Raw genomic sequence first — 13,059 nt, forward strand, 5'->3', positions numbered from 1 at the left:
CGTTAACATTAGAGCTAGCCAGTTAGGTTAAGTTACAAGGTTGGTAAATGTTGGCTGCGCTGTTTCTTACCTTGCTCTACGCTGACTTTATTAATTCCAGCTTCACCGTCACCACCCTTTTTAAAATATTTGTGTAGAGAATCTCTGAGGCCTCTATTTTCTTCTTCTCTTCTTCTCTTTTCTCTTCTTTTCTGAGCACCGGACTTGTGCTGACCGGACATTTTGACCATTCTAATGTTTGAATTAAATGATAACATCAAATTTTGATCAGCGGCCAAACCATTTTTGTGTTGGGGGTTCTTGACCACAAGGACAATTAGGAAGAAAACAAATAACAAGCTTTTATGTAACTCAAATAGTACATATTTTTTCCACAAAAAGGCATATTTTGAAACATCTTTTTTCAGTTCTGCCCCCCCCACCTACCCTGGGCCCGGGACAACAGACCTGTTTGTCCCCCCCTATCGGCGGGCGTGCTCCCCTTGATATTAGTTTCTCTAAAATAAAGCAAAAATGTCAGTGATTTCTGCAAGATTCTGCAAAAATATTTACTACCAAAAACAGAAACTATTAGTGATGCATCCTCGATGTTAAAGGCGAAGTGTTTTGTTATAGTTTAAGCCGCAGAAATTCAATAGAACTTTATTAATCCCCGAAGGGAAATTGATTAAAGGAGCTTTAGTCCTTTTTTGCTCAGAGACTGTCTTCACTGGCTCCCCATGCCTTTTGGGTACATTTAATGAGCTCCAACGGATGGTAGCCAGGCGTATCTACGTCTGTATTTCTAGGCTAAGCCGTCAAAGGGATCTCGGTGATGTTGTTTTGGTGCATACTGGAGAGCGGTTGCTGTGTTCACACTGACTCAGGTGAACTGAACTTTTGTCTCCTTTAGCTCAACCTCAATAGCCCTGGTGTGAAAACACCCAAGAATCTCCAACCCTAATACACGTCTTTGATCCATAGAACGATATCAGCAGATAACCCACACATGGAGGGAAAACGTGATTCCCCAGCCTAATTTATCATGTATATTAACAGGAACGTTAGAGCTGAGACGTACAGACAGTAAATGTAGACCTCATTAGCTCCCCTGGAAGCCCGTTATTCCTGGACGAGCACACGTTTGATTTTCCAGTATGTTGGTTCTGAATTGATTTGATTACCTTAAATATATTTCTAAAATACTTAAAGTTAAATCTGATGAGCATAATATTAATATTGAATATTGGCCATATCATCCATTATCCCCCAGCCCCCAAAATTATGATTTAGATCTGCAACCCTCTGGGGGCTTTCAAGTTGATTAAAAATTATGTTACTGTGTACAATTTAAGCTTCAAATGCTTGGAGTTGAAGGGATAATTAATATCAGTCAACTGCTAAATTATTGCCCTTCCATAGCAACGGCATGTGGATGAAAAATTGTGAACGTGGGTTTATTAAGTAATGGTTGCTGCTGACACACAGCATAACCATGTTTGCAATGAAATGAAGCTTGATGGGAAATCTGTACTTTCTGTTGTGCTTCAGATCACACAGAAGCCCCGCTGGTCAGCTTCCATGGCAACTATGTTCTTGTCTCATCTTGATGTTATTTGCCCCCGAGCAAGGCACCAGAGAAGAGCTTAAAGAAGCTGGAAGCAAGTTGTCAGAAGTTAAAGTCATCTCAATACGCCTCCCCATGGTGCCACTAAGAAAAAAATTACTTTTTGTCTCACATATCAAGAGCTGTGTAGACTCAAATGAAAATTCATCCCCCCGATTATCTGAAAGCGTTTGGATCACACAACCCATTCCTGCCATTTTCCAGTGAAAAAAACACTTTCCACTTTCCAAAAACTGGTGGGAGGCCGCTTATCCCGATGTTTCAGAGTCCAGGATTCCATAAAAGAAGAACTTAAATCTTCAAAGCGTTAAAATTGTTTGTTTAATTATAGTGTGAGTAGCCACCAACATGAATCTGCTTGGATCCAGATGTTTGCTGTCAAACAATGAATTGTTTTAATCGCGATTAATCGCATGTTATCCATAGTTAACTCGCGATAATCGCATAATAATCGCACATTTATTCACACATTTTTTGCTGTTCTAAATTACCTTAAAAGGAGCTTGAGGCAGGATTGAGGCAGGATTTATGAAAAAAATGTGTATACCTTTTAAGTTTTCTAGTAATAATGTCAGATGAAGAGTTCCAAACCAAAAAGAATGAGCCCTCTAGTGTATCTCTCCGTTGCCTTGAACAGGCTGTGTGCTGCAAAATGTGCTGCAATTCGGGGGCCGAATTTCCCGCGCTGTCTTGCGGATGTGACGTCAAATGGCGCTGCATGCGCGTTCTCCCCGTTCTCCCGTGCCGGCTTTACTGTTGGCTGCAGTACCCCCGACGGCCGTCGTGGTGAAGGGTGGCGCTAGAGAGTCTCATTTCTTAAAAGGAGCCTCATGCTCCTTTAAGGTATTTTTTTTTGTTCTTAATACTGTTAACAACATGAGAAAGGGCAACTATGCTTGAAGAAGTATGCAAGAAGTGCATTGGTCAGTTAAATTTTCCATGTAATTATGTCTAACCTCATATGGTGGAAAATAAAAAGCTCAAAAAATATCCCCTTCTCCTAAACTCGTATCGAGCGTTGTCTGCTTTTGACAAGGGGGGGGTGCGCTCTCTGCATCGGTCGTGTGTTTGGCTTGCAAGTGGTACAGTATTTGAGACTCAACGTACTTCGATGGTAATTCATTTCAAATCGAGAGTACATGCAAATAACTTCAGTCTTGTCCAGCGAACCATCTGGCATCTTTTTGAAAGTGAACTAGCCGTTCAAAAGTCCCTTTTTATTCTCCATCTTTCCTCGCTTTTCAAAAGTTCACGCAAAGTTTTCTTCAAGCTACAGGTGCCGTCGACCACCAGAAATTATATAATGCACTTTTTTTTTATCCTGCGTGTTAACCGTGCGTTAAAAAAATTGTCGCCGTTAAGAGGATGTTAAGTTAATGCGTTAACGCAGCCCTAATGTATGTATATATATATATATATATATATATATATATATATATATATATATATACATATTTTAAGGTTTTTGTGGGAGTAGTGACCTTTATTTAGAAAGTAGGTAGAAATGGGTAGAGAGAGAGGGGGAAACATTACAGTATAGAGCAGGGATCAGCAACACGCGGCTCTTTAGCGCCACCCTAGTGGCTCCCTGGAGCTTTTTCAAAAATGTTTGACCTTTTTTTTTTCCTTTTTTTTTCTTTTTTTCCCTTTTTTTTCTTCTTTTTTTCCCTTTCTTTCTTTCTTTCTTTTTTTTCCTTTTCTGTTTTTTTCTTTTTTCCTTTTTTAATCTCGACATTTTGACTTTTTTCTCGACATTTTGACTTTTTTCTCGACATTTTGACTTTTTTCTCAACATTTCAACTTTTTTCACGAAATTTTGACATTTTTCTCGACATTTCGACTTTTTTCTCAACATTTTGACTTTTTTCACGAAATTTTGACTTTTCTCGACATTTCGACTTTTTTCTCGACATTTCGACTTTTTTCTCGAAGTGCATAATGATAAAAAAAAGCATGTGTTGCCTTCATTCTAAGGCTTATACCTACAACACTTTTCATTTTTTGCGGCTCCAGACATATTTGTTTTTTGTGTTTTTGGTCCAATATGGCTCTTTTAACATTTTGGGTTGCCGACCCCTGGTATAGAGCGACAGGCCGGGACTGCCCGCACGAGGACTATAGCCTCTATAAATGGGGCCCGCTATCCAGGGCTCCTTTTCATCTATATTTTTCATCATCCATGTTGGGCCGAGTGTTAATCATCACACTCAGAATGCCTATTTGTCCCTGTTTTATTAAGACTATAAAGTCCAGCTGAGGTTTGTGGGTAAGCTGTGCAAGGATCCGCTCATGAACCCGCCAGATAGAAAGGGAATGCACTGTTGTCAAAAGAATACGGGTTTGTCTTGAGGGCCCCCTGGTGAAATATCTGAAATTTCATGGCTACCCGCTCACATTACATTAAAGAGAAAATCATAAATGTCAATCTCACTCTGCTACAGGCAAAGCCGAGCTATCGCCAGAGTCATCAGAATTCAGACAGGCATGGAGGTGATAAAAATCAGGATGGCTCAGCTACGCTTCTCGTGATTGAATAATAAATATTGTAGAAGCCACACAAGCGTATGATAAAACCGAAAAACCACACAGGAGGTCGGTGTTGAAAAAGCACAATTACACTCATTAGACAGCCCACGGATCTGTCAATACATGACAAGCTGCTCGCTCTGTACGGCAAATCTGGGCTGTCACAGTCACTGCCATCTCCCATCCAACTGCAAATCTGCCAGTGCGTGTCTTTCAGAGCGCTGAGTTGCTGTCAAACACAACCTTGATGTTTCCGAGACCGAGATGACCTCCTGTAGCATGTAACGGTGTCTCATCATGAATTCAGAAACTTGACTCAAAGACGCTGCTAAATATGGAGGCTGCGGTCGTGGGTACCGATTCTGAAGCCCTGAGCTGCTCCACTGTTTGATATAATTAGCTGCTGACAAACAAATGGGATGCGGCTTTGATGTCATACTGCCAGCCGCTCTCGAGAGACCGAAATACGAAAAGTACGACATTCACCTCTGTCAAGTCGCCTTTTTTTCATTTATTTTATTATTTATTTTTTGCAGAGTGGTGGATATTAAGCTGTGAAAGTGAAGTCAAGGCGAAGTGCATCAAATTGCAGCCGACTCGCACTCCATCCTGCCCAGTAATTTTCCTGCTCAAGAGATGCATATCTTAGTAGCACATAAAAAATGCAAAGTATGTTTGAGGACCCTAATATGCAGAAAAATTGAATCATAATAATACACTTCATTACTCCATTCTCAGGACATTAAATATGTAAGGAGGCACTAATTTGTTATCAGGTTAATTATCTGTGTTTCGGGGCTGCTGAGGCGTTCACTTCCCCGGATTAATGAATTATGACTCTTATTTACTCAGGCTGGCTTATTTCTCTGGTGTCAGAGCCGCTGGGGTCTAATGGGAGAGGAAAGAGCCAACAAGAAACAGTTTAAAAAAGGATACCGAGCAGCTCTATGATCAGCTGCACCGCTCACCAGAGAAGTAATTAGCAATTCTTTTGTTCTTTATAAAAGGACACCGTGACCACTGAAGATTCACCGAATCATGCACGCAAAGAAAGTGGTACAGGTTTGAATAATCTAAGACACAAATGTGTCCCATTTCACCAAAATACACTTCAAAGCAATTGGACTTTGAAAAAGAGTATTTTGTGGCTCAATTTTTACACGAAATTCTGAATATTTCTTTGTTCTTATTCAGTTGAGGAGTAGCAAACTATCTTCTAATTTTGTGAGCAAACTACACTTTTCTAAAGTTCAGCAGGTATAATGTTTGTAAGATTACTAGATTGGTACGTTAGCTGCTAACTTTAAAAACGGGGGTGATTTTCATGTTGTTGTTAGTAATGTTTTAATCAAGACTCTCCACAGGGACATTTCAGTCAGCGAATTGACTACATTAAACCAGTGATTCTCAACAGGGGGTCCGCGGACCCCTGGTGGTCCGTGGTTTAATTGCAAGGGGTTTGTGATAATAAAATATATATTTAAAAGAAAGATCATCTGACATTTATGGAAATAGATCATTATTTCACTCAAATGTGACCCAGACCTTTACAGTAAACTACAGAGGGTCACATGACCTTCTTTTACTCTTTACAATTGTAATTCATTTTATTTTAATAAGAAATCTTTCACCCGTTTAGATTGTTGAAGTTACTGCATGACACTTTTTTAAGATGCTTTTATTGTGAAATATTTGCAGGAAGCTGTTGGGGGAATGCTCATTAACTTGCAAAGTTCAAGTTAGCGCTGGAAATTTCAATAATGTTGAAAAAAACAAAAAAAGAAAACACGATGAGCACAGTAACACAAAGAAGAAGAAGAAAAAAGGAGTAGACGATGATGACTCGTAATAAAAGTAAAGGCCGCTTGTTTCCAAACATAGCAGACTCTGAGCCATTAGAAAAGAAAAAGAAAACAGACAGCAAAAAGACTTTACAAGGTCTAATATCCAGGACCCAAAAGGGTTAAGAACCATTGCATTAAACCATCTGGGAGGTCCTGAGCCAAAACATAGCGCCTGTCAGTCACCAAATTTCCAAAAGAAAAAAAAAACATAAATCAGTTAGTTCAGCAGCCTAAATCTTGTTTTTTCTGTGTGCAGCATGTTTGAAAAATTGCAGAAGAAACTCACTGGCTCTTTCAAACCTTTGATTTACCGCTAAAGCAATCGTGACCCTTAAAATGACAGCGAGACCGTCTGCAAACTATTACGGTTTAAGTGGATTACCAACCTCTGAATCTAAGGAGAAGAACATCATGGGACCTTCCAGAAAACCTTTTAGGTCTTCATTCACAGAGATGACTGAATAAACTGAAAAACATTGTCAGTGTTTACGCTGAAAAGTGAAGAGAAGTTGAAGTTTTTTTTTTGTTTTATTGCCCTTTTTATTAACCCCCCCCCCCCCCAAAAAAAAAAAACCTTTCGCTGACACAAACGAGTAATCACAGTACACCAACAGTACGCCCAGCACCCAGAACCCATTTTTCTCTGTGGCCTCATGGGTTTTGTACCGTAATTCGGGGACCATTACCACCACATTATAAGGGGTGATATCAATGAACGGGTCTATTTTCAGACATAAGGTGCACCGGGTTATAAGGCGCATGATAAAGCGTATATAAAGCGAAGCAAAACAGTCTGATAAGTCGAACTTTATTCAACTTGTTCACAATAACTCAGAATATCGTACTGTTGTAACTAAAACAGAAAAATAAACTCACATTTTAAATCATTCATCTTCCACAAATCCACAAATAAAAAGTGGAGGTAAGTGTCGTACTACGTCCTGTTCTCTGATTCATCATTATCAGTAATAGATAGTGGACACCTGAAGTTAGTGTGAGGTTGGAACAACGTTGTATTCCAACATTTGATTATAATTGGATTATGATATAGATTTGAAAATTGGGTTTACTCTAAAAACCTAATGTTGAAGTCTAATTACAGTAAGGAAACATGGACTAGATGTTGGATGATGGTTGGTTGTCAGCGCTACATATTAGTTATCTAACGCTGTCTGACATTGCAACCCGTATCCAACCAAGGACCGACTTTAATGTGTCTGAACGGTCCGACCATCAATCAAGCGGCTTCGTTGCTACCAAAGTCACTAAAACACTTTGACAGATTTCTGAGCTCAGTGTTCCACATAAAACTGCTTCAAGGTCAGTGACCACAACAAAATTCATACATAAGACGCACTTGATTATGGGGCGCACTGCTGATTTATGAGAAAAATTAAGGTTTTAAGTGCCTTATAGTGCGGAAAATACGGTACGCTTTTACGTTGAGCTGATGAGTGATGAGGTCCACCGTATCCGAGGTCATGATGTGGATCTCCCCCAGAAACACCACTTGGTATGTTCAGGACTACTATCTCATTAGCACATACTCCTTATGACTAACGACTGCTTTATGTCTGTTTCATTCCTGGTTCATGCATAGTTGCGGTATGAGCATATTTGAGCTTCACACACTTGAAGACCTTGAAAGCATGACCCGGCTCTTATGCTGCAGACTTCGAGGATGCGTCTTACCGAGGTTGAAGTACCTGGCAGTTCCTGGATTAGCTTTGGTTTGTTCAATCACATCTACGCTTACAAATACAGGGCAGCATTTCGGCGTACACTTGGCTGTGAGACATATCTTAGTGAGAAAAAACAGAAGAAACTGCCTACACAACAACGAGTGGAGTTGGCAGGGAGGTTGCACCATCTGTGTCAGTCAAAGGACCAAAACAGTTTGGTAAAAAGGTGTTTAAAACCTGCGTGAGAACTTGTTTTTGCTGGCAGAAATGTGACCATAGTGCCAGCCTTATTACATGTATTTGATCCTGTGGAGAGTCAGAGGGGGGGGTGAAGCCTATTCCAGCTGACACCCAGAGAAAATGCACACAGGCAGCAGGAGAACATGCTGTACTGCACTGCAGCATATCAGGAACCAGCCTTCCCTGAGGTTTGCATTTTAACCTCGACCGTCATGACTTTTCCGGTCGTCGAGTCTCAATCCATCCCATCCTGCAGGACTGAACCTCTTCCTGATACAGGCGTACTATGAAAGTGGTTTATGTGTCAGGTATTTTTCAAATTTTCTGGAGGGAAATGAATGTAAAGTGATGCATAATAACTAGCACACGGGGCAGAGTGCACCACGGGCTTTAATATTAAAGAGGTCAAAGTGAGTCCAGAATCTGCATCGACAGTTTGACTCTTGTGAAAGTGAAGTGAAAGAAACTGACTAATGGCGCTTTTCCACTAGTATCTACTCGGCTCTACTCAACTCAGCTCGGCTCGTCTCAACTCGGCCAAGTTTCTTTTCCACTACAATTCAGCACCTGGAGCAGAAGTAGGAGGTTGGAGCGAAGCTGCTGTGACTTATTTGATTGTATGATCTAAACGAAGAAGACAACAACACTAAAGATGTAGAACCTGGAGGAGATGATAGATGTGCTGCTGGATCTGTGGTTTGTGTTCGATATCAAGTTAAAAAATGAGAGTGACAGAAGCTTCAAACGGCAACGCTTTTTAATTTTTTTTAGCTCGTATCTGCGCTGCTGAAAAGTCCGTTGGTAGCCACGAGCAGCTATGAAGTGACAGAGCTCCTGGTAGATCCGGTCGTTGCTTATCGCTCGTCTAGATCCCTTTTTAATTTTCTCCTCAGCCACCAGCTTTATGAACATCTGCACCTCAGAGTTGGATTAGGAAACAGACTTTTGCGCTGTCATTGCTGGTCGAATAAATTGAACAAGAAGCCGTCAGAGTCGCTCTTTCGCTTATTTCTGCCTCCTGACTCAGACGTCTGACTCCAACCCCCCGACCAATCGGTGGCCTGTAGTGTGATGATGTCAGAAACAGCCGACTCAGCCGCTTAGAACCTCGGCAGAGTAGATACAGAACAGTATCTACTCGGCACGTTAGACCCCTAGTGGAAAAGCATCAAACCGAGTCTAGCGAGCAGAGTAGGTACTAGTGTAAAAGCGCCATTTATCAGCAATAGTGAGAGAGAAATACCAGTCAAGCTTTCTTACCGTTCACGTTGCCCAGGTGGAAGTATCCGTCCACCAGCGAGGCTCCGTTGTTGAAGTGCTGGGTCATGTGATCCAACCAGTTGGCCTCCACCCCCTTGATGCCGTCCTCGCAGTTCTGAACGCGCAGCGGCACCTTGACGGTGTAGTACTTGGCCTGGCTCTCCCGGACCGGCGGGTGGTTAAACAGGGCCAGCAGCTCCACCCCTGAAGAGGCCAGACATAAACCAAAGCTGGGTTATGAGATGCAGCGGTACAGATGTAGCCTCTGTGGACCTCTCAGGTTTTACTCGATGATAAATAAACTACTGCTGCACCTTGGACACATGCCAAAGTGTGATTTGGCTCGCTGGGAGGGAAGACGCTCAGCTGCCAGGAGCTCTCTGAAACGACTCGGTAAACGGTTGGCTCAGAAAAAAGCAGTTTCACTTTTTTTGCAATTCAAAGACAAGCCCTGAATCACTCGGAAAAAGAAAATGCAGGAATTAACATTTCTCCATGATACGGATCCCAACTTTCCAAATGTTTTCAGAACTAAATTGGTAATAAACAACTTCTTTATTGTAAAATAAGCGCCAGAGAACCTCAGTTACTCATTATGTTAATGGTCAACAAGTGTTTTTCCAAGAAAAGCTTGCCAAGTTGTTTGTGGACAACGCGCATTAACTGCAAATAACAGTTGCAAGCTTTGATGTTTTCCAGCCAATTTAGTTTTCTTATGTAAGTCTGGTTAACATCAAATAAGAGGCTCAGTAAACAACGTTTGTATGCTGTTGTGGAGAGAGAGAAGGGGGAAAAGAAAGCTGGCTGGGATGGCTGGAGGTGACTGGAGGGACTCTTGGGGGATGAGCAACAATGCTTATGAAAGTATTTTCTTAATCCTTAAGTATGTGGATATTACAGAGTGTAGTTTGTTTTTTTCCATCCTGCATCATGTTTTTCAGAGGAGGAGACTAGACTTGTAGTCAAGACGGCCTAAACCGAGACTAGGGCTTGGGATCGATTCAAATGTCAAGAATCGATTTGATTCCGATTCTTAAGATTCAGAATCGATTATCAAGATTTGATTTGATCCGATTCGATTCGATTCCGATATTGATTTGGGTTAGTGTTATTAAAACTGTTTTTTGAGTTGTTGCATGAATTATATGACTGTAGTTATGCAACATATTAATACTGGTATTATATTGAGATTCAGCTAATGATGCTGTAAGGACCAATCAGCTCCCAGAATGCTGATAGAACTGCTTTCAGAAACATCATGTGGGGCAGAATTATCAAACAGATCCAGGGAGGAAACAGAGACGGATGAAATTGGTTTTAATTTTTCCCACATTCCGTTTTTATTTGTTCCATTTTCGGTCTATTTTGGTTTTTAATTTTTGAGAATTTGTTTTTTTTTGCATTTTTTGCAAATGTAACCCCAAGACAGTGTATAAAGTAATGAAATATAGACAATTTATGCAATTATAATTCATAGTTTTCATACCGTTAAACATATTTAAAGGCAAAAACATGGCAACAGTTATTCTCGTGTCCAACAAAACATTCCTTTTTTGGGGATAAACAAAAAAATAACCAAAAGTTGTAATGTAAAGATGAAAAAAAATAATACATAAATAAATAAAAGAAAAGAAACACCCCCCCCCCCCAAAAAAAAAAGAAAAGAAAATCGAACTTTAGACATATGAATCGATTTTTAGGAATTAATATGAGTATCGATTTAGAATTGGGAAATCGTTTTTTTCAACACAGGCCTAACCGAGACCAAGACACCACCAAGACCAGAGAGGATCAAGACCAAGACTAGTTCAGCTCAAGACCGAGACCAAAAAACAAATCTAGTTATTTCTGGATCCTGCGTGATTGTAGAACATCAGCTCCATCCTGGTTCAGCTAGTTTCCATATGAGCTTGTATTCAACTGCAGCACAATAACACAGAGAAGTGGATGATGATGTTGAACTCACTATAAATGTTTCCATCCATCAGCTGAGATCAGATATGTGTGGCGACTGCACTACTGCTATTTCTACACTATTGGAGGATTGACTCCAGTGCTTTTAAGGATTGACACGACTACTAACTAGTCCCAAAGTCCACAAAATAACCAGCTCCAACACCCCCCTCCACCTCAGAGAAGGAATGAATAGTAAATGTTACTGATTTAAATTGACTTAATTTGGAGATGAAATGTGAATTTTAAATATTAGAGATACAATTATCAACTGGTATTGCATCATTTATCATTATAGTAGCCAGATTACACCGTATATCAGCATCACTGAAATGGCATAGACCTAATACTCAATCAATCCCAACGATATGCAAATATTATGCAAAGGCCAAGGATGCTATATATTTATTCAAACAAGGCCATTATAAACACTAAACTGTAATTAAATACAGACACATGCAGATGCACCTAAATATTAAATCAAGTACAGAATACAAATAGTTTACAAAACTGTACATTAATCAGAGGAAAAACTGCTGATCACAAGATTCTGTCAGATTCTGTGCAACGGCATCTCAATTATCCGAGTCCGTCACATGGCGAGACCCAGAGACCCAAGACTGTGACAAGACCGAGACCAAAGACTGTTGAGACAAGACCGAGACCACAAAAAACTGGTGTTGAGACCAAGACCGGTGTCGAGAACTACAAGTCTAGAGGAGACAGTTGCCGGTGGCAACGGGATGACAGCGGACCTCATGGACGGCCAAGGCTTCTGCTGCCCCATCTCTGATGGAAAAGGCCACGCTAACGACCCCCCAGTCCCCAAAAAATGCTTTTTATGGTTTCATAAATGTCTCCAAATGCTTTCTTCGCTCATTTTTCTTTCAAACTGTGGCTGGGGGTGTGTGTCCGTGGACTATAGATAAATGATCCTGTGCTACCAGGTCAGTCATCTCATTATACGGTTTACAGAGCTCTTTTTGTCATGATAAGTTCATTATTTTGTAATCAAAAGAAAACAAAAGGGAGACGTGGTTATCAGGCATCAGGAGCTCAATAACTGCACAGCAAATGGAGCAGTGAATGAAACTGGAAATGTCAGGTGGCAGACAGGGACGGGCTGACGTCTTTAACGGTTTCATCGGGCTCTTTGAGCAGCAGATGGCTGACGAACAGAAGAGGGAACCGGTCGACTTCCCGTCGTCGCCCAATTATGAACAAAAGATGTTGTTTTAACTGCAAATGAGACCCCCGACTGTGTTCAGACGGAGATCCTGCCCGACGATCATCGCAGGGATTTTTAAAGTCCCAATCAAACAATTCTCATCTCAAGAGAAAAAAAGAAATAAACGTATCAATCTTCTGAGATAAATGACCCAATGAAAAAGAGATTTCACTTTTTTGGCTCAAAAAGTCAAGTCTTGGGCTTATTCTCTAATATTTTCTTCTTTGTAATAATTGTTTGTATGGTGCATTTTTATGGAGCAATTCCAATATACTAATTACGTGGATGTATGAGGAGCCTTATCTTGCTCCTGCGAGACATGCGCTGCATTTCGCCTTGTTTTACAACAAACTTCTGCTGCCTTTGAAACCCGAGAAGGTAGAATAAATTTGTATGCAAAGCAATATAATAAAAAATCCTCCACCTGGCGTGTGCAAAATGGAGGAGAAATGAAAAGTAATACAAGATGAGATTTATGACGCCCCGAGCTGGACCCACAAATACGCTGGAAATCTTTTCCAAGGATTTTGCTTCTTCGAAAAACAAACGTGAACCGAATGAAAAGCAATTTGATTGTATTAATTCCACGAGTCGTTCTCACATTTCTTTTAATGCCTCACAAACGTGACGCAACTCTGCTTGTGCAGAACTTAAAAAAGGGGCCTTTTCATTGTAACCGAGTTAATTCATATTATAACCTTGAATAATGCATTAAAAGCT

General features: G+C 40.6%; 1 protein-coding gene across 1 annotated transcript in view; it reads right to left on the minus strand.

Moving 5' to 3' along the window:
- Positions 1 to 13,059, minus strand: part of LOC133439349 (raftlin-like) — a 205,955-nt gene that overhangs the window by 48,964 nt on the left and 143,932 nt on the right. The window contains exon 6 of the mRNA XM_061717474.1: positions 9,159 to 9,362. Within this exon, the coding sequence (XP_061573458.1) occupies positions 9,159 to 9,362 (204 nt within the window). The remainder of the gene's footprint in view (positions 1 to 9,158; positions 9,363 to 13,059) is intronic.

The sequence above is a fragment of the Cololabis saira genome, chromosome 3 (assembly GCF_033807715.1).
Source record: "Cololabis saira isolate AMF1-May2022 chromosome 3, fColSai1.1, whole genome shotgun sequence".
NCBI lineage: Eukaryota > Metazoa > Chordata > Actinopteri > Beloniformes > Belonidae > Cololabis > Cololabis saira.